The following is a 22,511-nucleotide window of genomic DNA, read 5'->3' as shown; positions in this document are numbered from 1 at the left end:
TACCGTTGACCGATCTAAAATGGGTCCATCTTATACATCTTTCTCTTTGCGTCGGAAGTGTTATAAAAATGTGCGACTTCTACGTCGGAAAGTACAGTACTTGGAAATATGACAAGACATTCAAACCAGCTCGGTAGGCACCGCGGATACATGTCCACCGCGAAACGCTGTTTCGCGCGTTCATCGCGACATGTCTTGCTCGCCTATTTCAGACCAATAAACTTCCGTCTCTCTTTCACACATACACACACAAAAAAGTACACTAACAGTCACCGTGACCTCAATTTCCAAAGGTATGGTATGGTATGGTATTCCTTATGCGATGGCGCACAATGCACCTATGTGAGGATATTTCTTTCTCTTTTTTTTTTTTCCTCCAGGGAGGTGTTTATATTTCGCGCTTACACTGTAACGCAACTTCAACTTCCTGTTTTCTGGACCGGGGTCGAAACTGTAGAGCTTTGCAGCTTTTAACACGAGCTTCACATCAGCGTTACTAGATTAGTTGAAAGCGGTAATCTAGTAACGTTGCTTCACATCGCCTACGCCGTCTTGCGCTCCTTTCGGCTAAGCTTGGCGAAGCAATACTCGGTCAGCAGGCAACCACAGTCAGTGAGATTTCAAAGATGGTAGACTACAGCAAGTGGAAAACAATCGAGGTAGGTGATTTACCTTCGTTTTTTCTGTTATTAAGCGGCATCGCTGCGGCAGAACAATGCCGCGTGAAGTGTGACTGCCGAAGGAAACCGACTTGAACCGCTAGGATTGTCTCGAGCTTTCAAAGGTCAGCGCAAGAGCAGCTGGGACGGAAACCCGCACCGACCCTGCATGGATCCTTCTAGAACGGCGCTTCAAAACACCAAATATTACCGCGAGACCGATCGCCAAGCGATCGTCGTTATTATTTTTTTCTGGAAGAGCGCCCATGACCCAATGGAAATAGTTTCACGCGCTTCTTAACCAACCCACTAGTCAACCGCCAAGCAGGACCCGCTAGTCTATGTAGCGGTTCTTGCTCAAGACCGTTGGCTGTGACGCCGTTACGCCCGTGTCGCTTGGATTTTTACGAACGTTTGTTCATTTTATTGCACTGGGCGCTAGATGTTACGGAATATTCGATCCGACAGATTGTTTCTGCGCGTTTCATTATTTTTTTTTCGTTGCGATAATTGTCGCCGAGCTGCTTGTTCGCGCTGTTTCTTGCGGGTGCATTAAGTGGTGTCAAAAGCGCCGTCAGCTTCCTACTGTCGCGATCTTTCGTGTGCCGCTGTCAAAAAGGCGCGGATTCCATCATGCGATGATATGGTGTTCGCATCGTGGTTCGCATGATGGAATGATAAAGATGATATTCGCAATATTCTACGTTGACTTTTTCTCGGTAAGCTGCGTAGCGGTGCTGACAAGACAGTTATTTGCATCGTGCTTGTGATGTGAAAAAAAATTAGCACTCTCAAAGTGAAAAAAAAATGTATATATATATATATGCTAACGCAAGAAAGGCACTTTGATTCGCTGTTCCACATTTTACCTAAAGTGACCTTGGGAAATTGTGTAGGAAACTAACGGCAAGTGATCTCTTGTTTGTACGCTTAAACGTTTAGGTTTCACTTTCCCACCGTCTGCAACACTTTACCAGTGCTTCTTTAAGCAGCCTCACTCGAGATTTTCAATTGTTTCCTCGCTGCTAAAAATGCAAGGATAAATCAATGCGTTAGCTAACTATATGTCATCTAAAATTTGATCATTAGTGAAATGAGCGACGTGAGTGCCATCCGCTTAACTAAAACGAAGGTCGCGGGTGCACATGTCGTTTCACACTAGTGTTTAACTTTGCTGGGCGTTTTTTGGCCAAACCTTGCCCTTGTGCCATTAGACCGTCGTCATCATAATCAACTGACCGTATCTAGAGGTTGATTGTGATGCATCTAGCACCTAATGGTGGTGTTACTGTCAAGCTGTTTGGTTTACTGATTTCACTGCCAATTCATCCATTCACACATTAGCTTGTCAACCGCCATGTAATAAAATGCCTAATTCACAAATTTTACAATATGGCCTTTTCGTTTCTGGAGCGCTTCTTTATTTTATTTTGTGTGTGTGTGTGTTTGTGTGGTTATATTGATTTGTCTTCGTTAAGCCCTCCTGAGGGGACATAACAAACACAGGTTTGATTAATTAAATCAAATTTTTCTCACCAATATCAGCATGCAACAAATGCTATTGAACCTCGATATGACTCGTTAACCAGATATAACAAAATAAATTAACAGTGCAACAGATATACATGTTTGTAATGAATATCAGGTGTAACGAAACTATTTTTTGTCACATGCAACTTAATTATAATGAGGTTATACCATAATCTGAACTGTTGATACATATTTATTAGTGGACATGAAGGTTTTATATCCGAGATACTGGTATTTTCTAAGGTTTTTAAAACAACAAGCACTTTCTCCAAATGATTGGAGTTGGGGATGTTGAGATGCATGATAACTGTGTGTACGCTGTTTCAGGTGTCGGATGATGAGGACGACACGCACCCCAACATTGACACGCCAAGCTTGTTTCGATGGCGGCACCAGGCGCGTGTCGAACGGATGAACGAAATGAAGAAAGAGCGTGAGGAGTTCAACAGGAGGAAGGCCAAGTGAGTTCCACATTTGAATAAAAAATATTAATAACAACAAGACTAGACCTACACTTGCATTAGTGTTTAAACAGAGTCGTATGCAGCGGCTGGTTGTTTTGCCCCACAACCCTGTGTAGTCCTGTGCAGTTGCATGCAATATTGTGCAGTACATAGACAGTAGTGCTTGTCTGAGGTTGTCGGTTGAACGTGGCTAGAAAGTAGGGTGACCACCCATGCCGCGACTCGTACGACTGTCCCGCATTGAGAGCTATTGTCCTGCGTCCTGCAAGAGATTACGAAAATCTTCAAAAATGTCCTGCATTTCACACTTCATTATTATTGTTCAGCAGTGCCTTGAGTTCTGCTGCATCAGGCCACCCTGTTTGAGGATGTGTTAGCTGCAGGCACTCCAAGCATCTGAAAAAAATTGGCTAGCTGCGCGGTTCACGGTTGCGACGAATGCTCCTGGCACCAGCTACACGCACTGTCCCACTGTTCCCCCCTGGTGTGGGCCCCCGGGAAAGAAAGTTTATTGCCAAAGGTTAAAAAGTAAATTACTGTAGTTAATTTCGCATCGTCCTGTGTAAATCCCCCCCCCCCCCCCCCTGGTCAGCATGTTCCACATTTCGCTAGGAGACAGGAGGTCACCCTACTAGAAAGGCTGACATGTTGGTGCTCCCTGCTGGAAACCTTTCTTGCAGTATAATCATACAAGAAACTTAAAGGAACATGAAATAGAAGCACTTAGTCGGTTTATACTGATAGAGCATTCTTTTAGAACAAGATCTGCATTAGTCTGACTTAAAACGTTGATTACTAGTAGTATGAAAAATAAAGGGCCAAGCATTTCTTTCTCTTATTTTTTACCTTTATTATTATTGTTGTTGTTGTTGTTGTTGTTGTTCACAGAAACCTCGGCACTGAAATGTCAGTGTGATGTCATGGATTTCAAAGTGTTTTCTTGTATTTGGGTCTATTTGGAACAGGAAAAGTGGTCCAAAGTAACTAGGTTGAACTTTCATTGTCTATAGAATGCAGTGTAGTCCTTCTTGGTCAATAAGCAGCCAACTAGATCGAAGTAGACGCTGTCAAAATTCATGACACCATAGCAAGCAGTTGTGGAAACTTCAGGGCACCAGCGCCCCCCGTTGTTTGTTATAGCTCGTCTTCTGCATTATCAAGCCTTGTCTCATAATAAAGAGTGGCTGTTTTGCTCTTGCTGGATTGTAATTAACTAATACAGTTTAACCTACTATTTCTCTCGAGTGTTGCTTTGGGATGCAGCACTCCAGCACACTCACTAAAACAAATGTACGCCATGAAGGGCATCGTTGCTTTAAAACGAGCGAGTAGTTTTCTAGAAGCATTCGGCTATTCGCTTACATTGGCAAGCTTTGTCAATGGTTCCTGCACAATTTTTGTTTGTTTGGCAGTTTACCAGGTGGCCTGTTCTAGTCAGTCTTCAATATAGTGAGCATGGATATAATGAATGATCAGGTGTAAGGAACGCTGAAATGGTTTCTCACCACTGTCAGCGTGCAATGAACATATGTTTGTAATCCATTGTGATATCGCAGACTTCATAGTGCTTTTTTTAAGAATTAAACATGTTGGGGTGCCAAAAGAGGCGCTACAAAAAAAGTGACAGACAGTGATCGTTGTTGTACGTCTTCTTCATGGCATTTTTTTCCGGACCCGACTTGAGCATGTCGACGATGACCAAATAGCCAGATGCCATGTAATTTTGGTGTTCTTTCATAGCTAAGATCTTTTTGTGGGAGAACAATAACAACAACAAACATTGACTTGCTGAATTTCCTCACTAATCTTAGAATGCAGTGCAATCCTTTTCAATCTCGGGGCATTCCAGTCACGCTAGTTGTGAAACTGGCCTGAGGTTCCACGTTTCAGAATTAGCGCAGGCTCATCTCCCAAAGGTGAGGGAAAGAGTGGTCATTGTCTCCTTATCCTTTCCGGGCACCCGTCCGCTCGAAGTTTGCTTTTATCACATTTCATGCCTCCTTGGAATAATGAAAAAGCACACAGCTCCCGAACGGATTAAGAATTTTCAATTTTTCAGTCAGTCTTGTTAAGTTTACAGAATGTGGATTTCATGTGAGAACCCTCAATGCGAACGCCAGGCATGTGAACATCATCTCTCTTGCATATAGCATACTTTGAAAACACCCACCGAGCCACTTGAAAAACGTGGCCGATGTAAAACATTGTGAAAAAACAAATAAGGAAGTTAACCCACTGCTTGACGATGTGCCGATGCCGAGAGCAGTCACCGAGCCGTCGGACATGCCATGCAGGTCCACTCAGAAGTGTGAAGATCTTTACGACATGTTTTAAGTATCACTTGCCGCAGTTGCTTAGTGGCTAGGGTGTTGCTCTGCGAAGCACGAGGTTGCGGGATGGAATCCCAGCCACTGCGGCCGCATTTCGATGCGGGTGAAATGCAAAAACGCCCATGTCCCGTGCATTGGGGGCACTTAAAGATCCGCTGGTGGTCAAAATCAAACCGGAGTCACCACTACGGCGTGCCTCATAATCAAATTGTAAAAAACCAACAAACAGTGACACCAAGGACAACATAGGGGAAGTTACTTGTGCTTAATAAACGAAATAAATAAACAATGAATTAATGGAAATGAAAGTGGATGAAAAAACAACTTGTCGCAGGTGGGGAACGATCCCACAACCTTCGCATTTTGCATGTGATGCTCTGCCAATGAGTGGTGGCGCTGGCTAACACTCCCAGGGTTCTACTAGGAAACATTAATACCCAAGAAAGTGGACAGGGAAACGGCGCCGCGGTAGCTCAATTGGTAGAGCATCGCACGCGAAATGCGAAGATTGTGGGATCGTTTCCCACCTGCGGCAAGTTGTTTTTCATTCCCTTTCATTTCCGTTAATTCATCGTTTCTTTATTTCATTTATTAAGCACAAGTAACTTCCCCTATGTTGTCCTTGGTGTCACTGTTTGTAGGCCTCTTATGATATGACTAATAAAAATCAGGCTCCTTGGTTAACGCCCTTTCTTCTCATTTATTCCATAATCAAATTGTGCTTTATGGCACGCGAAACCCCAGAATTCAGTTCAAACAGTTTGAGTATCATCATCTTAATCAGTGCTCTTGCTTTTGATTCACTATCTTGGCTTGCACAGTCATGCATGCAATGCCTGAAGAAGTTCATGCAAAAAGCGTATTCACGGCAGCGTTCACACATTGCTCCATCGTCTGTCCAGGCATGACAAAATGCTGCTGGAGGCCCGCAAGCGATGTGAGGGCAAGACTGGCAAAGACCTGGAGCAGGCAAAGCGAGACGTCGCCAAGCTTGAGAGGAAGGACAAGGAGCTACGCAAGGAGAAGGAAGCGTTGGACAAAAAGGAGAAGGTAGGGTGCAGCTCCTTTGCCATTGATTAGGGTTGCCACAAAGAAAAGAAAAAAAGCATCACTGAGAAGATGGAGTAGCTTGCCAATCATGCCGAATTTAGTGGATATAGTACACAGTCCCGACTTTTCAGTAAATCTCCCGAGGACCCAGTTAGAACTGCCAAATGTCCCTACTTTTCTTTTTTCTGCTAAGTAACAATAAGCCACGGGAGAGTTGGGGAAAACTGGTCAGGTTGCAGCCCTGCTGTTGATACACCACTGTAGGTCACTGACCTACAGATTTCTGCTTGTCAAAGTAAAGCAAGAACTAAACGTGTCACTTGTTGTACATTCGACTGGTCACTTTCAAGCGGTCTCAGTGCGTGCTTTACATTTGTCTGGTCCAGATCAAGTGTTTCAAATACATTTGCACAGTATGTTAGAGTGTTGGGCTCCAGCTCGAATGAATCCAAGGTTCTCTCGCTTGCATCCTGTGGCTATGACTTAGATTCGCTGGAGTCGCAGATCATGTGACTCACGGCGCGGTGGGAGTAGCACTATGCGTGCGCAAAGCTTCAGATGTCTGCCATATTTGTTTGCAACAAAAGCCACACTAATGTGCTGCCTTTTTGGCATCTGAATACTCTGGATAGTGGCTGCTAGTGTGGCTCATGCATTCTTTCTGTGGTTCCACTCACCAGTAAGTCTGGCATTGTTACAATCCAAGTCCGAGTCTGCCAGCAACCAGTAAAAATTTTCATTGACTAAGTGATTAGATTGTTCTTTATTGACAACTAATGTTTGCAGTACAGTCGACTCTTGTTACTACAAACCCTGATAATCCGACAAAAAGCATCTGTTTTATCCAAAGTCCGTAATGTCGGAAACGCCTCGCTTCCAAAACTTTGGTCACAATGTCTAACAACGTTATTGCAAAGAGTGAGTGACGAACATCCAAAGTAAACAACAAACAAAAGAAAGTCACAGTTTCGCCCGATAGGCGAAGCATGCTCGACGACCACAGATATTGGCTATCAAAATGTTGAAGCGAGGAAGTGTGGCAACAGCAGCGAGTGAATTGACCTTCGTGCTGTCTCTCGCTTCAATGCGAACTAAACGTAGAAAGCACAGCGCATACAAAGCTTCTGGCACTGGGTGCAGTTTGTCCACATCGCAGATCGCATTGAAGATGACGCCCACGCGAGTGAGCATTTTGTCCACATCGAAATCGCTTTCAAGATATGCACAGCCACACCGTAAGCAGCAGCCGCCGGAGTGGAACCCCCCTCTCCCTTGCCTCGCCCGGTGCCTCGCACGCGAAAGAAAACAGCTCGTTTCTGCCCCGCCTTCCCCTCTTGAATGTCCGATATTTAGCTACTATCGTCGACTGACCCTCGCAAGTCAGTTGTCAGCCCATGTCGACACAGCAAAAGTATGTTTTGTATGCCCGATTTTCAAAAAAATTGCCGCTACTTTCATCCGCTGTAGCCGACAGTCTGTTGTAGCGCAGTCTGTTAAAAGCGAACTTTGTTGCATTAATAAAATAGGTAGAACAAACTAAGGTTGAAGTATAGCCTGTTATATCAAAAGTCTGTTGTATGCTGGTCGATTGTAACGAGCATAGACTCTATTCAGTTTTTGCAAGGGGGATTGCAGAAGCAAAGGCAAATTGTGTTTATCTGTATGGATCTGGTCTGAAGGGCAATTAGTGGACGCCCCTGAGTGTGCGCATGTGTGCGACTGCTTTGCATTCTTGCAGTCCTTGGGTGCTTTCTAGGTTTTGGGGGATGCCCACCTGCTGAGCTCACGTGCTGCCTTTTCTTTTTTGTTTGTGTTTTAGCTGGCACCTTGGAATGTTGATACCATCAGCAAGGAAGGTTTTCAAAAAACGGTGAGTTGTTTACTCTCTTCCACATTCCAAAAACCAGTTGCCTACATTCACCACTAGGTTTACTGTTGGCCCCCAGTTGCTATGCACAGATATGCAATTCACAGAAGCGTGGCAACTGGTTTGTGAAGCATTCTGCACTTTAATGCCCAACCAGGAAAACTATCGTAATTATTCATGAAAGGCCTGCACTTTTGTTAGTGACACTGCGATATTTTCTCACGTGCACGCCTGTCGCGTTAAAATGAACGCTATTTGGTTGTTGCCAGTAACCTGGTTCTAAATACCTAACTGCTATTGTGTGAAGTAACAAAGAGGTTGTGTCAGTGTTTATATGAATGCTTACTCGTAATAGAGTACTTGATAAAGTGCGTAGTTGGTGCACTCGATCAATGTAGTTGTGTCAGGACTATCACTGTTTCTATTGGAACTGCCTTCATTTTGCTTTTCTGGAGTCATGACGGTATTTGACTAAAGCTGAGAAACGAAACAAAAGGAATTCACATCAACTTGTTCGGCTTTCTCATGCAGATTCTGAACAAGCCGAAACCAAAGGAGGAAGTCGTCTTGACAGAAGAAGAAAAAGAACAGACGCAGGTACAGATACCTTTGCCTTCAGGCGTGACATCAATCTGAACTTCGAACATTCATGTACAGTTGGTGCTGTCATCCACAGTACAGTTGGTTTTGTGCATAGGCAACGTGGGAGGAACTTACTATGCCAGGAAACGGTGCTGCTCCTTTGTCAATGTGTAACGAACTGTACTTATTCTTGCCAACATTATGGGGTTGAAGTCCTTTCTTTGGAGGTTAGCGATACGATGTTGGCGGACGAGTGGATCTCGTTATCCTCGAGGAAAGCTGTGCATTGTGAAGAGCCAGCAACACAGGCAGTCCTTGTGTAGCAGCGGTGACGCAGATTAATTCCATTCTTCCATATGCCAGTCACCATTCTCACAGCCAACCACTGTACAGGTCTTCCCTCTTCCGTTATGGATTTTGCAGCATGAATGAAGCACAGTGTGTCACTGATAACCCCGTTGCATTTCCGACAGCTGATCGCACAGTAGCAGGGCAGAAGCGGTAACGGGTTTCGCATTCGTGTGCTTTTTTGCACGCTTTCACCTGAGGCAAAGTGCGGCGTGCTGCCAGTAGCGCCATCTCATTCCTCCGAAGCAAACTGCTCTGCAAAACGGATCTATCCTTGCAAAAAAAAAAAAAAATGCTGAGTATATATCTACTCGGCAAAAGTGATTGTCATCTTGTATCTACTTAATCAGCATTCTTTTTCATGTGCGTGGATAATGGTTTGTTTCCCTTGATAAACTGTAGATGTGAGCGCACTCCTTCGTCTGTGTCTTGCCTCATTCTTGTGATCTGCCTTTCGTGCTACAGTTTGCGTCATGTTCGGTCAGTACCAGCGAGGCTGACTTCCTGTTTTGCTAAAGGCTCTGCATTGTTCTCGAACCCCCTGCAGAAAAAATTTGTGTCGGAGAACGAGTCACTGCTGAAGCAGTTCGGGATGCTGCAGAAGTACGACGACAGCAAGCGCTTCCTCCTGGAGCACCCGCACCTGGCGAGCGAGTACACGGCCAACTACTTGGTCCTCTGGTGCATACGACTCGAGATGGACGACGTAAGTGGTCGCACGATTGGCAGAAAGCACGCCTTCTCCTTTATTTTGTGACCCCTGATGGGACACCAAAGAGGAACTCTTAAAACATTGTTTTTGTTAGCTTAGCAGTAATTTCTAGTGGTATGCAGACACTCGAACATCGCTGAATCGAATATCTACAGTTTGAGTTTTCGAACATTGAGTATACTTGGTGTAGAGACCCGCACAGGGCCGCGTGTCACGCGCACCACCTAGCCTGTCGTGCGTGATGCTGCGCAAGCAAGTGCCTCACCCATTGTTTTCAGCACAAAAAAATTGTCGAGCACGCGGTCAACAAGCCACCCCAGCTGTCGCGGTTGCGGGTTTTCTTGACGAGCAGCTCTGACCTGCGGTATGTGCTCCCCTAACGTCGTCCCGACGTGAGGATTGAACACGCAGTGCCCGAATTTTGCAATTCCCAGAAAGGCGATGGGTCAGCCAGAGTCGTCTCTGCCGGTACAAAAGTTAGGCCAAGTCGACGGGACTGATTGAAACAATAATGTGACGCGGGCAGAGAGAACGGCAACAAAAGCAGGGTGTATTTCGGAAAGTGCGATAGCATGTGCGAGCACCGAGCCGATTAGCCACTGGAAGGCACACCTTGGATGTACACGGTAGGTGCGAAAGTGTCATGTCTTGGATACGCGTCGCTTCAGCACAACATTAGTGCAGCCGTCCATCTGACCCATGCGCATGATCTCGCAACGAGCCACCCGTAGAAACACATTAGTGGCAACCGCTGTGCGGCAGTTTGTGGCCCTTTACCACATCGGCCAGTGGCGAATATTTGTCACGACCACACTGCCTAGGCCAGTAGGTTTAATCGGCACTTGGTGCTGCTTCGTCGGGTGTCGACGCGACACTTAAAGTTGCGGTTTGGTGGCAGATCCATGCGAATCTACTTGCAGCAGGTGTGTGACACTCGAAAAGCCGGCAGATCGCCAAGCGAAAACGAGTGTATGGGATTGCAACAAGGTTGCTCTTGGCTGCCATCTTTGCGGCACACCATACAGAGGGCTCTCGTTCCTGATGTCATTCCTAGACACACATCAGTCTCTTTTCCTCGCATCAAGCAACCCGTCACAAGACTAGCTTTGGATTTACGCGGTAGGTGCGAAAGTGTCATGTGACTACTGCACTGGCTGCTCGGCTGTATTCATTTTCATGGACAGCAGATCGACAAAAAGAAGGGGGCTCACGCAAACTTCCAGTGACCCTCTCATTTTCAAGATCATGGTCAGGTTCGATGTCGATGCTGACCGCATTCCACCCGCACAGCAGTAACGATAGCTACACGCAGAGCTGGGATTGAGTCACGTGATGCACCGTCCGCGCTTTCATCCTTCACACAAGTTGCCCTTACGATGAGTCACCTACCATAAAGACAGAAAAACCCATCTGTATTTTGGCGGAAAACTGGAAAGAAAAACTGCCTATGCAATGAAAGATAGCCACAAAACACAGATTCACTATTAAACTAAGAACTTGATTGGTATTTGGTAGAACATAACACCATTAATTCTTTAGCTTCGGAGAGAAGAAAATCATTTCATTCTATTCAACTGACATTCTATTGATAACAGTATATTTTCAAAACCTTTATACTAGAACTGAGCTGTAATCAATGCTCGTGTACTAATTTGGAGTTCCCATTAATAAATGTAGACCATGCTGTATATCACAATTTCTACATACCTAAGTTAGTGATAGCTTGCTACACATTCTTGTTATGCAATGCTGTGAGACTCTTGAGCAGTTGCATCACCGTGTTGTTTTTGCCCAAAATTTGTAAGCATTATTAAATGTGATCAATTTTGTGATATCCGATATTCGATTCACAATTCACTACAGTCAATCCTCAACATAACAAATGTCGATTTAACGAAATTTGCGATGTAACAGGCAACAAACTATTTTCATTTACCAATCCTTAGTCGTATTAAAAACTGCATATCTATTTTTTGCGATTTAGCGAAGCAACATCGTGACACAGTTTGGATTTTACTAAGTTTTTGGCTATTTCAGTAATGTACTTGGAGCCTGTATGGCTAGTAAATCTAGCAAAAAGCTATGTCAGCCGAGGCAAAAGTTATTTCAAGTGTCCTTCCGCATGAAAAGTTGGAGCAGCAAAACTGCTGTCAAAGCAGGCACGCTGGCACGTAGTAGACAGGAAACACCGCTGTGCCATTTGTTGCATGGGTAAACAACTCGGAGAATCGAGAGCTAATGATTCCCTCTGTGCTAGAGGCATGGAGAGGGAGTGAATGCACGGTAACATGATCAAGCACGCACTTTGGTGGAAAGGGTGCAGGAACGCGTGCCTATCTGCTTTCTTCTTCGCACACCGGTCACGCATCGTGTTGGTCTTGGAGGTAATTTCTCCATGGCAAGCCGAAATGGATAGTGCCCTCGTACACATCTTAATGTTCGTGCGTATATGGTGTTGGTGGTCATGTAATCACATGTTTCTGAAACACGGTACGAAACGGTAGCTCACATTGTGACTGTGAGTTCACGGTCATCGAGTGAGGTCTGTCAGTGTTTGCCTGAGCGCGCGTGACACCAATAAAACTGCGAACCTTACTTCGCGTGGTCTCCTTGCCATCGCTATCAATGCTCGACCTTTCTCGCAAAACTGATGTTTCTTTCTTTGTTCTTTTGTTTTCTTTATTTATTGCTCAGGACCAATATTGGTATCTTTTTACACTTTTGTTTTATGCGCAATCTTAACTGGCCAGCTCTTCACATCGGCGGTGTTTGTCTGAGGCAGCCAAGCAGGTGAACGAGGAAAGCGCCTGGAGGTGAAGAAAATTGTGCGCCGGAGACAGTATGAAGGAGCAAGCTCAGCACGCGGCAAGGTACTGCCACCTAGAGGAATGTGTAGGTAACGTTGAGTGGAGATGGAGAACTGAGGCCAAGCGTCGCGGAGGAGGAAGGCAGGCGGATGCGCTCTGGCTTGACCTCTGGTAGTTGCTGCTGGTTTTCGTTGCGATGCGCGTCGCCCTTGCGCTCCATATGCTGTGTGTGCGAGTGAAAGCATACGGCGGTGAGCTGACGATGGTGGCTTAATCTTGCGTGCGCAAGGGGAGCAAGCACGCCGTATTCCATGGTGCGCATTGCGCCATGGCATCAGGAAAGGGGATGGAGCCGGGAGACTTCGGCCGTGCACGGTCGTGCATGCTTTATCTTGAAAGCCATCTGCTTTGGGCGCACAGTCTAGGTGTGCCGACGGCTGATAGCTTTGCGTGCGGTGTGTTCTCACCGCGTAGTTTGCGTAGAAACGGTAGACAGCACGGAAGTCGCTTTGCTCACTGCTACTGCCGCGATTCCCCATGCCAGCATTCTGACAGCGAATGTCCACAGTCATTGAGTGCAAACACTTGCTGTGTGCCTGCGCACGCAGAAACCGTGCTAGGTAATCTGAATAGTGAGCAGATGTTTACATCGGGGCATTCTACTCTGGCGGCTGCTGCACTTGGCGTGACCACACGAGCTCCGTCTTGAATATGATCTGTGATGCAGACAGTGTAGGCGTCAAGGCGCACCGAGGGCCGATAGCGTCGTGTGCGCCATAGCGCCTATACACTTGCACGTCCCCTGCATACACGAAGTGAAACGTCACTGTAACTTTTTAATTTGTCGGCGCTGGCTGTGGGCACTAAGTGCAGTCAGTTATGGAGTCCAAGATTTACGGCAGCGCGTGATACAACATGCGCAAATCTCGGACGCCATGAGCCATGTTGATGCATTGCTCTCGGTGCGATCTGTACCCCACGCACTGGCACTCACAACCGCGGTATTATGGCTCGACCTTCTTGTGATTTGTTTATAAATGCTTACTAATAAATTAACTACCCTGAATGCTCTGGAAATTTGTGAAGTTGTTTTTAGTGCTGAAACTTTAAAACCTCGAATTAATGAAATTCGCAATTTAACGAAGTTTTCCTCTGCAAGTGCAACTTTGTTATATCAAGGCATGACTGTGCTCGGTGTTCGCACACCCCTAGTAGTTTCTCACCGGAACCCCGGTGCCGGTTTGTTAGTGAGGCGTCTTAGATTTCAAAGTGTATTTTCATGTTTTTGCCATTCTAGCTCAGTAAAAATGTTTAAAACTTGCTTAGTTCAGTATTTCGTTCCTTTGGAATACAATTTAGGCCACTTTTACTAATAAATATATCAACTAGGCTGGAGCAGATGGCATCAACATCAATGACGTAGCAGTGAGCTGGTGAGCAAGCTTCAAAGCGGCAGGGCTACTTGTCTTTTATATCCTGCATCTTAATAATTCAGATACTATTTTCTCTTGAATGTCTCTTCAAGTTACAAATTATAGTGGGCTGTTCATAAAGGTGTATGGGTTACTTAGTTCTATTGCAAGCCACTGCAGATTTCATTAAATGAAAGCGAAGGCTGTAGGAAGACGCCATGTTTATATTCTAGTTCCCTTAATTAGAGTAACTAATTAATAAATTGTACAGTCCGTCATGTAGTGCCCTTTCATGAAAGAAATTGAATCACTGACTCAGAACGCTAGCACAAGTTATAATAAGCAGTTACAAGCATTACAAGAAAGTGAAGACCATGTTTTAGCATTGCTGATGAGACGCGGCATGTCAAGCAGTCCATCAGATGCAGTAGTGACTTCAGAAAAAGGGTCATGTGTAGCAGTGCAGGTAAATCTCTGTGTAACGAATCTCATAGGGACCGCCAAAAATTATTTTTTTACTGCGATAGCAATTATTTGGACACTCCACGCGCATTTCTGCCATCACTATGATGTTCCGTGTAAAGTCTAAGTACGATAACATTGTCGCCATGCACCCTGTGCTGTATGTGTGAGTGAAAACGTGCGAGGGTGATTTGAAGATGGTGACTTAGTCTCGTGCACGCAAGGGAGGAAAACGGGAGGTAGCCTACCTTCTTCCTCGATTGTGGGCAAGGCTCCGAACAGGGGGGTTCTATTCTGGCAGCAACCGCATACGGCAAGGCCACACGGGCCCCATCTTGAAAGTGATCTGCAATGGGGACAGAGTCTAAGTGCTTTGGCGGGCTCATAGCTTCGTGTGCGCTGTACTCTCGCTGCTCAGTTTGCGTTGAAGCGAGAGGCAGCACGAAAGTCTCTTTGCTCCCTCACTCCAACATTTTGACAGCAAGTGCGCACGGTCATCGAGTGTGGTGTGTTCATGTTTGCCTGTGCTTGCATGACACCAAGGTTATTAATTTAGTTAGTAAGCGAACGTTAACAAGCTTATACGGCCGGTGAAACTACTATCATTACTTACTTTGTGTACCTCTCTACTAATTTGCCATTGTAATCGATACTTTGCCATTCGAATGAAACTTCGACTTTTTTAACATATTGTTCTATCAAAAACACATAAATTGGCATTAAGATCTAAACTTAACAGGCAGCATAACCTACATTCGAAAGCAGTACATCCGCAAATGCATTTATGCCAATGGAGGACTCCACAGGATAAAAGTGAGAATGCGCGTTTATGTGAAGTCATGTCCATCTGCTGCGTGCACAGCTCGTTGGCCTCCCTCTAGAGGCAGAAATTCTTATGCTTGGCTTTGAGTTCAGATAAAGAATCCCAGATGATTAACACTAATACGCAGCTCTCCACTGGAGTGTCTGTTATACTGCTGTGTTTCAAATATTCAAAAAAATTTTATTTTCAGAAAATTGCAATATACATAAAAGTTTACATGCACAATATAAGGTGCCATAGCTCAGGAATCGTAGGCGGGACTACCTGTCAGAGTTTAAAAGAAAAACGAGGAATGCAATAACAGCATCTTTAGTGAAACCAAAACATTTATAAATGCATTATTGCAAGTGAGAACAGCGTAACGATGATTAACTAGTAATGACAGCATGACTGCAAATTGAAAAAGAAAAATAACTACGCGTAAAATAAAAACTACGTCAAGTTTATTGAAGACAGGCCAGTAGATACGTCTATCTTTGTCTATGGGCTGATCTTCATCGATTTGCTTTGTTATTATAATTTCTTGCCTCCACGATAGTGCTGGCACATGCCGGCAACTTCACGTGATCTGGTACCGCTGGTGACGTGGCGCAAAGGTGATCAGGGTCTCGATTCTCTCGCCCCATGCAGAAGCACGAGCTCATGGCCCACGTCGCCCACCAGTGCATCTGCGTCCAGTACGTCCTAGAGCTCGGCAAGCAGCTCGAGGTGGACCCGCGATCCTGCATTTCTTCGTTCTTCACACGGTGAGCCTGAAGTGCGCTGACCCAACCGCAGTGCTTCAGCGGGACTGGTGTTCTGCTGTCGAGCGAGGGAGGTTGCGGGTTCGAACCCCTGCCGCAGTTAGACGCATTCCGGCAGGCACGGTATGCTGAAATGCATGCATAGGTTTATGTTAAAGAGCCCCAGGTGATTGTCATTCGAAAACAAGTATAAGTAACATCAAAGATTGGGTTAGTTAGCTCTGCGCAACCCAAAGTGTAACAGCGCAACTGTGGATGAGCATATAAATCGAAGAGCATACAAGGACAAACGCTTATCCTTGTCTGCTGTTAAATTCCTTTCACTTTTGGAATAAATAGCGTGCTTGAAATTTCAGTAATAGATATTATTCTGGTGTCCTATAGTTCTGAAATGTGGTTCAGTATTTGGAAGACATATTCTCATTGTCTAAGTGGAACAAAGCAATAATTTTGAGGTGTATGCTATATATATACTTTAATGTAGTAGGCAAGGCTTTCAATTGGGTCTTAAGAGGTCCGTAACTGCACCCTTTGCTCTTGCGTTCAGTCTGTTCGTCAGCGGATACTCCATCTCGAAAACATCTCAGACACGTGGATTGCCAGTCATTCAATAAGTCATTTCATTGCCGTCAGCATCCAGATGGCTGACCAACAGTACAAGGATGCCTTTGAAGACGAACTGAAGGGATTCAAGGAACGTGTCCAGTTGCGAGCCCGAGAGAAGCTGGAAGAAGTGGTCAAGGAGATTGAAGAAGTGAGTGTCAGTGAGTGTGAAGAAGTGAGTGAGATACTTTGTCATTCGCATGCGAGGCATTCGTGCCATTGTGCAAGGTTAGGAAGTGTGTGCACGCATCTATGTGTGCATGTCTTCCGGGTGTGTGCTGAAATGTTTCAGCAGGTAACGGAATCAGGCAGTTAGTTCTACTATTCATAGTGAAGGTCTCCTGCGACAGGATCAGCACGTTGGCATTCTAGTGCATTCTAGTGCCTTATTATTGGCCCGAGTGCCCACCGAGAGCTCAAGAATAAAAGGAACTGAGGGGCTGAATTTTTTTATTAGTCACAACCATGTCAGGTGACGGAAAACGAAGCCACAGAGAGCATATGTAATTTCTATGTGTAATTGAAATGTATCATTAATCCAGTAATCGTAAATTTAAAGCGGACAAAGAGATAGCTCGCCACAAATGGGGACTGAGCCCACATTCCCTGCAGTACTTGTGTGGCGCTTCGCAAATCCAGCTACCGCAGCGCTTTCTTGAGTATTTGTGTGCAAAAGTGGCACTGGGAGTGTGAGACAGCACCGCTAAGGCCAAGGCAGTGGACGTGGAATGCCTACAGGTGTCGCGTTGTGCGTGATCTTAGGAGCAGGCAATTGGACAGTTATCCCTTGTATGCTACTTTATGGCACCAAGCTTCAAACTCGTTTGCATCAAGCCAGTAGACAGTGAAGTCGGGGAAAGCATAGCAGGACCATTCTTTTTCTTTTTTAGTGTAAATGTAGAAATAATTGGGGAAAGAGATGTGAAAGCAGGCATAAAGACAACTTGCTGCAAGTGGGAGCTGAACTCTCCCCTTCTGCATTACGCCTGCAATGCTCAAGCAATTGAGTTACCATGGTGGCAGTCCTACCATCTGGTTTTTGGGACATTGACGTATGTGTACGGTGCAGATCTAACCCTGGGAGTATCAAAAAGATGTTTCGCATCCACCGCCAGGGCTGTGAGGGGTGCTGATAAACACTCCTAGGGCTATGTCAAGTACAAGTTCGTTCACTCCATTCGTCAGCGGATACTTGAGCTCGAAAATGGTCAGCCAGTGGTTGATGGGTCAGTGGTAAGACTTGTTATGCAAAGGAATTGAGAGAAAGGGTGCTTGAGCTCTCACGCAATGGAGTTGCGGGGCGGGAAAGAAGGGAAGGGGGCCTTGGCACTCGCTTGTTCGTTTCTTTCTTTCATTCGGGCTATTGACTTGCATTAACAGTCGTTGGTGGTCCCTGCTCAATTTGTTTTAAGCCTTATTTTTCCTTCTTCTCATTATTTCTATGTTACAATTAATACAGAGCAGTTTATGTGCCCTATGCTTTTCCATGCTTCATTGCCTGTTGGCTTCCTGTGCTAGTTGCTAAAAAAATGAAGTCAAGCCACTTAGGTCTCCTTACTCTTGGGGTGCTCATTATTAAGCGTTCAATTCCTTTAGCGCTTGGTGCAGTGCATGGGGAAGTGAAGCGTGAACAAGTCGGAGCTAATGAGAATGCATTCTTTCACGTCTGCTTTCACTTGTGCGTATGGTGACAGCCTGGTTTTGACTTGTACGGTATGGGACCTGCACCATCTTTGACGACAGGAAATGTAGCAACCTGAAATTGCTTTCTCAGCTTGTTGGTTATTTGAGCTGTTCCATTTCATACTCTCCTGTTTGTGTTTAATATGTTTACAATAGCATAAATGCATAAACGCATTTAAAACCAGGGAAACACAGCATTGGCATTTACGCCTAGTACAGGGCATAACCAGGTTGGGATTTCTTAAATAGGTTGTTTGTATAGATGCATATATCGTGGTGAGTGTTGACTGTGAAGCTGGGAAGTCTTCTGCAGTTATAGTGACTGTTAAAAAAAAAACTTGCAGGAGGAACGGCAGGAGAGGCTAGGACCTGGCGGTCTTGACCCAGTTGAGGTGTTCGAGTCCCTGCCTGAGGTGAGTTGCGTTGGCCCATTTGTCATACAATATAACCGAGCTTTGGGGTGCACGTTGTAGAACCCCGGGTGGTCAAATACAGTAGAGGTCAAATGCCTCGTTCAAACATCTTGTTTTCTTATTTTTTTTTTAAGAAGAAGAAAAATGTGTGTAAACCGGGGAAACATATGATCTGATGTTACTAAAAAGTTTGGCATATTCAACTGCAGTTGACATCTGTGTAATCTGAAGTGTTGCAGCACGAGACGTCGACACCTGTGGAGCTGGTGGGACCCACGTGGCTTGAGACGCACATTGTTCTTGCAGCTTAGGCAAGAAAATGTTAACATTCCTCAAATTCAGCCCAAGTCTACAGTTCTTTTTTTTTTTTTTTAATGAGAAAGCAGGTATTGTATTGTGGCAGGAAGTTTTGACGTGCCCAGGAAGTGAAAGATGCCGATCGACCTGATGGGGCTCCGAGCAGTCTGAGGCACCATTTGTTGTTTTCCTATTGCGTAATGCCTGAAGAGGGCAACAGCTGACCAAAATGAAATTGAGCTGGTGGGCAACGCCAAAATACAATGCTGCCAGAATGAAACATGATGCCCACTTCGCGCCGCCTGCAGCAGGGAGCGGCAGTGCATTTGGGTTATCAGTGCAAATCTAAGATTTTCAATGTTGAAGCAAATTCAAATTATGAGAAACAAGTGTGAACGGAATCACAATGCTGGTACTGCAGCACCGTAACAGCAGCACCAGTCACGAGCACACCAAAAACAGTGTCGAGTTCGACACAAAAAAAAAAAAACTGTTTTCTTCTGTTGACTTGCCTCTTATTTGACTTGGGATATAAAGCTACATTTTTGCCGAAATAATGGCAGAAATCGCGGGATTCAGTATATTAATTTCAAAATTGTCAATGTTGCTGTATTTGAATGGAACGCAAGGGTTGAGTTCAAACAACAACAATCGTGAAAAAATCTTACCTTACGTACGAGTAAATGCGGTAATTGGGGAGCGGCTTACACTAGGACGTGGGCTATACGTAAAAAAGTACGGTAAAATTTTCACTGCGACTTAAGTGTATAGAGTTGCTCAGTCCTTTTCTCTTGCTTTTCCTCAATTCTTTTCTCCTGTCATTGTCTTACAGTCTATGCAGAAGTGCTTCGAGTCTCGCGACCTGGAAATGCTGAAGGATGTCATTGCCAGCATGCCCGAGGAAGAGGCCAGGTACCACATGAAGCGCTGCGTCGACTCTGGCCTCTGGGTGCCTGACGCCAAGGCCGCGGAGGCGTCAGAGGCGTCGGCACCGTTGGAGGCGTCCTCCGAGACATCAGGCGCAGAGTGAAGGAGGAAGGACGGCAACAATGATGATGCCATGCATCGAATGAGGTGAGCCATCGTTTGAACCACTCGCATGTGGCTTTGGATTGACTGAGCCCCGTGGCGCTGCCTAGGATGTGACCAGTGCCAAAGCAAACTTGAGCAAACAGGATGAGGGCTTTCTAAAAAACTAGCCTGAATAGAACAAGCATTGTTTGCCAAAAGAGAGCCTAAGGAAGGATTTGGGATATCTATGTGCAACAAACTGTAACGTATAAGATTGTTAAAGAGAACAGTCAAAGGGAGTGCAATCGATATCGTTCAGATGTGGCATAAGAATTCGCAAACATTCTTTTGACACTGTTGTTTTTTTTTCATTGCTTTTGTTATTTTCTATCTTGTGTCAAGGTTTCATGCAAATCAGCCAAATATTCTACCTGTTCTTCTAAATGATTCTAGTATTCTAATTACTATTCATGTCTAAGCAAAATATTGATACAGTCGACTAACAATAATTCAGACTCCACGGACAATGCCAATAAGTCTGACCTGTCGAATGTCTGAAAAAAAAACGAATCTATCCAAAAAAGATCATTTTATTTACGTTTGAAGGCTCCTTTACAAGGAATGAGGGGTCGATTCGTTGCTGCACGCGCTTCCACTTGCGTGCAACCAAGTGTGCCTGTACTTCTGCCAGGTTGTGCTGTTGCTGTATGCTTATGCAAGGACTGCAATAGCTCAAGTCAGATCCGCATGTGAAAGCTCCGGAGCATACGCACATCATCATCATCTGAGTTAGAGTCGCTGTTTGACTGTGGGAGGTCTTGCTCTAGTATTTCGTCATTGTTCAGTTCCGTACACAACACCGTGCTGTCGACATCTGCAAAGTCTTCAAATGTAATGGCGGCAGAAATAGGCACACTGCAGCCTAGCAGGTCATCAGTGATGTCCGCATTTTGAGCTCAGTGTGGTATATGGTATATGGCAGTTCAGCCTCTTCAGTTGCGGAGTCGGGCTCATTCGGACTGCAACTCGAGACTCATTCTGAGTCAGACTGTGAGCTGTTGGTGCCACTTGACGTGGCCTGTCGACAAGATCAAGAGAAAGGCTTCTTGGAGTCAGCAGAGCTCTGTCTGGAACGCAAACTAAACAAACAAGCACGGAATAGCGGAGTGCTGTCTGAAAGGCAAACCATAGAATAAAGAACTAGCTTTGGCAAACTCAACAAACAGAATCCATGTGCAATGTTGCTGGAATAGGATGTGATGATCGCGATGTTGATGCGACCTGTAATTCAGGTAAAATTTTCACCTGTGACGGCAAGCAAAGAATTTCCCACGGGCCAAAGTCAGGGGACGCTTTCCGGAGCTGTAGGCCAAGCTTTCGGCGTACATCGCTATATGCGTGATTGGTCCCTGCCATTGAAGTGCAACATGGTCATGAAAAAAGCCCAGATCTTTGCCTTTTAAGGACCTGCTCCGCCGTGAGTACGAGTGGCTGGCGGCAGAAGACCGCGAACTGTGTCAACTGGACCTGTCAAAAGAGCCTCCCTGACGGCTGCGTGAGGTTGGGGGCATTTGGTATGGGCTGCCGTTCCACAAGATGTCATAGTGCGGTCGTTTGCCAAATGTGCAATTTCGTTGGACGACGACGCGCTTTGGTACCGTAGCAGCGATGACAATGGCAGCACTAGTGAGGACGATGACGCAAGTGAAGATGAGTAGTCCAGTCACCATGCCAGCTACTAACAAATTTTCATTGTGGAATACACCCTCGGGTATGCTCTTTATTTTTTTTTCCTGTCACCTACGATATGGAGGCGTCGACTTACATTCGAGTCGACTTACAATCGTGTAAATACAGTAACATACACTGCAGATGGGCAGTACTCGTGCGAACAGGGCTGCAGAAAATGGCATCTTTCCCGTAACTCAGTCACCATTATTACCCGTGTCGAAGGCATGATTAGACTGCGCGCAGAACTCCGTGCATAAATCTGTGCACATTTGACATGCATTTGGATTGCAGTAGCATGGGAAGAGCAGCGATGGAGGATCCGTGCCGAGAAACGGCTTAGTCCTTTAGTTTTTGAGTGAACCATGCACTTTCATAATTCTCTTGAGATACAGCGCCACCACATAGGTCTCAGCCTACATTTCACTTTGCCCTGGCACCTCTTTCAGCAAAGTATCTCTAGCGTATACCTTGCAATACACGTCGGATGAGGAGTGAACAAGCATTTCTACCTTTTCTGACTGTACAGTGAAACTTCATTAAACTGTAGTTGGCCGGAGCTCGGAAAAAGTATGTACTAAACGGTAGTACAGTGAAACCTCGTTAAACCGTAGTTGGCCGGAGCTCGGGAAAGGTACGTACTAAACGGTAGTACTGTTTAACCGAATAGCATGAGATCGCCCACTTACCTGTCGAAAACGGAACTCAGAGAGAGTGCGATGAAAGGGGAAAAAACATGCAGTATTTATTCACTTCGCGCCACAAAAGCGTTATTTTCGTTTGATGCCGCGGCGGCCTAGCACGCCGACGACAGCGGCCTCAAACTTACTGAAGCTGCGTGCCAGCTTTTCAGCCAGCCCCCTCTTCTCGGCAAACACTCGCATGGCAGATTCCTCGTTGGCATTACGTATTCTTCGTATACGTGCACAGTAGTGCTGCAGGAGTCCTGGGAGCCGGAGTTTGGAATACTTTTCATTTGGAATAGAG

General features: G+C 45.4%; 1 protein-coding gene across 2 annotated transcripts in view; it reads left to right on the top strand.

Annotated features, from left to right (window-relative positions):
* The first annotated feature begins 517 nt into the window (after positions 1 to 517).
* The window catches only part of Cdc37 (cell division cycle protein 37), a 28,593-nt gene continuing 6,599 nt past the window's right edge, over positions 518 to 22,511 (top strand). The window contains exons 1-10 of one of the 2 annotated variants that reach the window (XM_075674585.1): positions 518 to 659; positions 2,517 to 2,650; positions 5,886 to 6,033; positions 7,853 to 7,903; positions 8,432 to 8,497; positions 9,378 to 9,536; positions 15,677 to 15,792; positions 16,423 to 16,543; positions 18,420 to 18,488; positions 19,618 to 19,859. In XM_075674585.1, coding sequence (XP_075530700.1) covers positions 627 to 659; positions 2,517 to 2,650; positions 5,886 to 6,033; positions 7,853 to 7,903; positions 8,432 to 8,497; positions 9,378 to 9,536; positions 15,677 to 15,792; positions 16,423 to 16,543; positions 18,420 to 18,488; positions 19,618 to 19,815 — 1,095 coding nt within the window. In that variant the 5' untranslated portion in view covers positions 518 to 626 and the 3' untranslated portion in view covers positions 19,816 to 19,859. Of the gene's footprint in view, positions 660 to 2,516; positions 2,651 to 5,885; positions 6,034 to 7,852; positions 7,904 to 8,431; positions 8,498 to 9,377; positions 9,537 to 15,676; positions 15,793 to 16,422; positions 16,568 to 18,419; positions 18,489 to 19,617; positions 19,860 to 22,511 lie in introns of both variants that reach the window. The other variant, XM_075674584.1, reaches the window with a different exon arrangement.

The sequence above is a fragment of the Dermacentor variabilis genome, chromosome 11 (genome assembly GCF_050947875.1).
Source record: "Dermacentor variabilis isolate Ectoservices chromosome 11, ASM5094787v1, whole genome shotgun sequence".
In the NCBI taxonomy this organism is placed as follows: domain Eukaryota; kingdom Metazoa; phylum Arthropoda; class Arachnida; order Ixodida; family Ixodidae; genus Dermacentor; species Dermacentor variabilis.
Note: the sequence above shows the minus strand (reverse complement) of the source record. Positions and strands in the feature narration are given on the sequence as shown.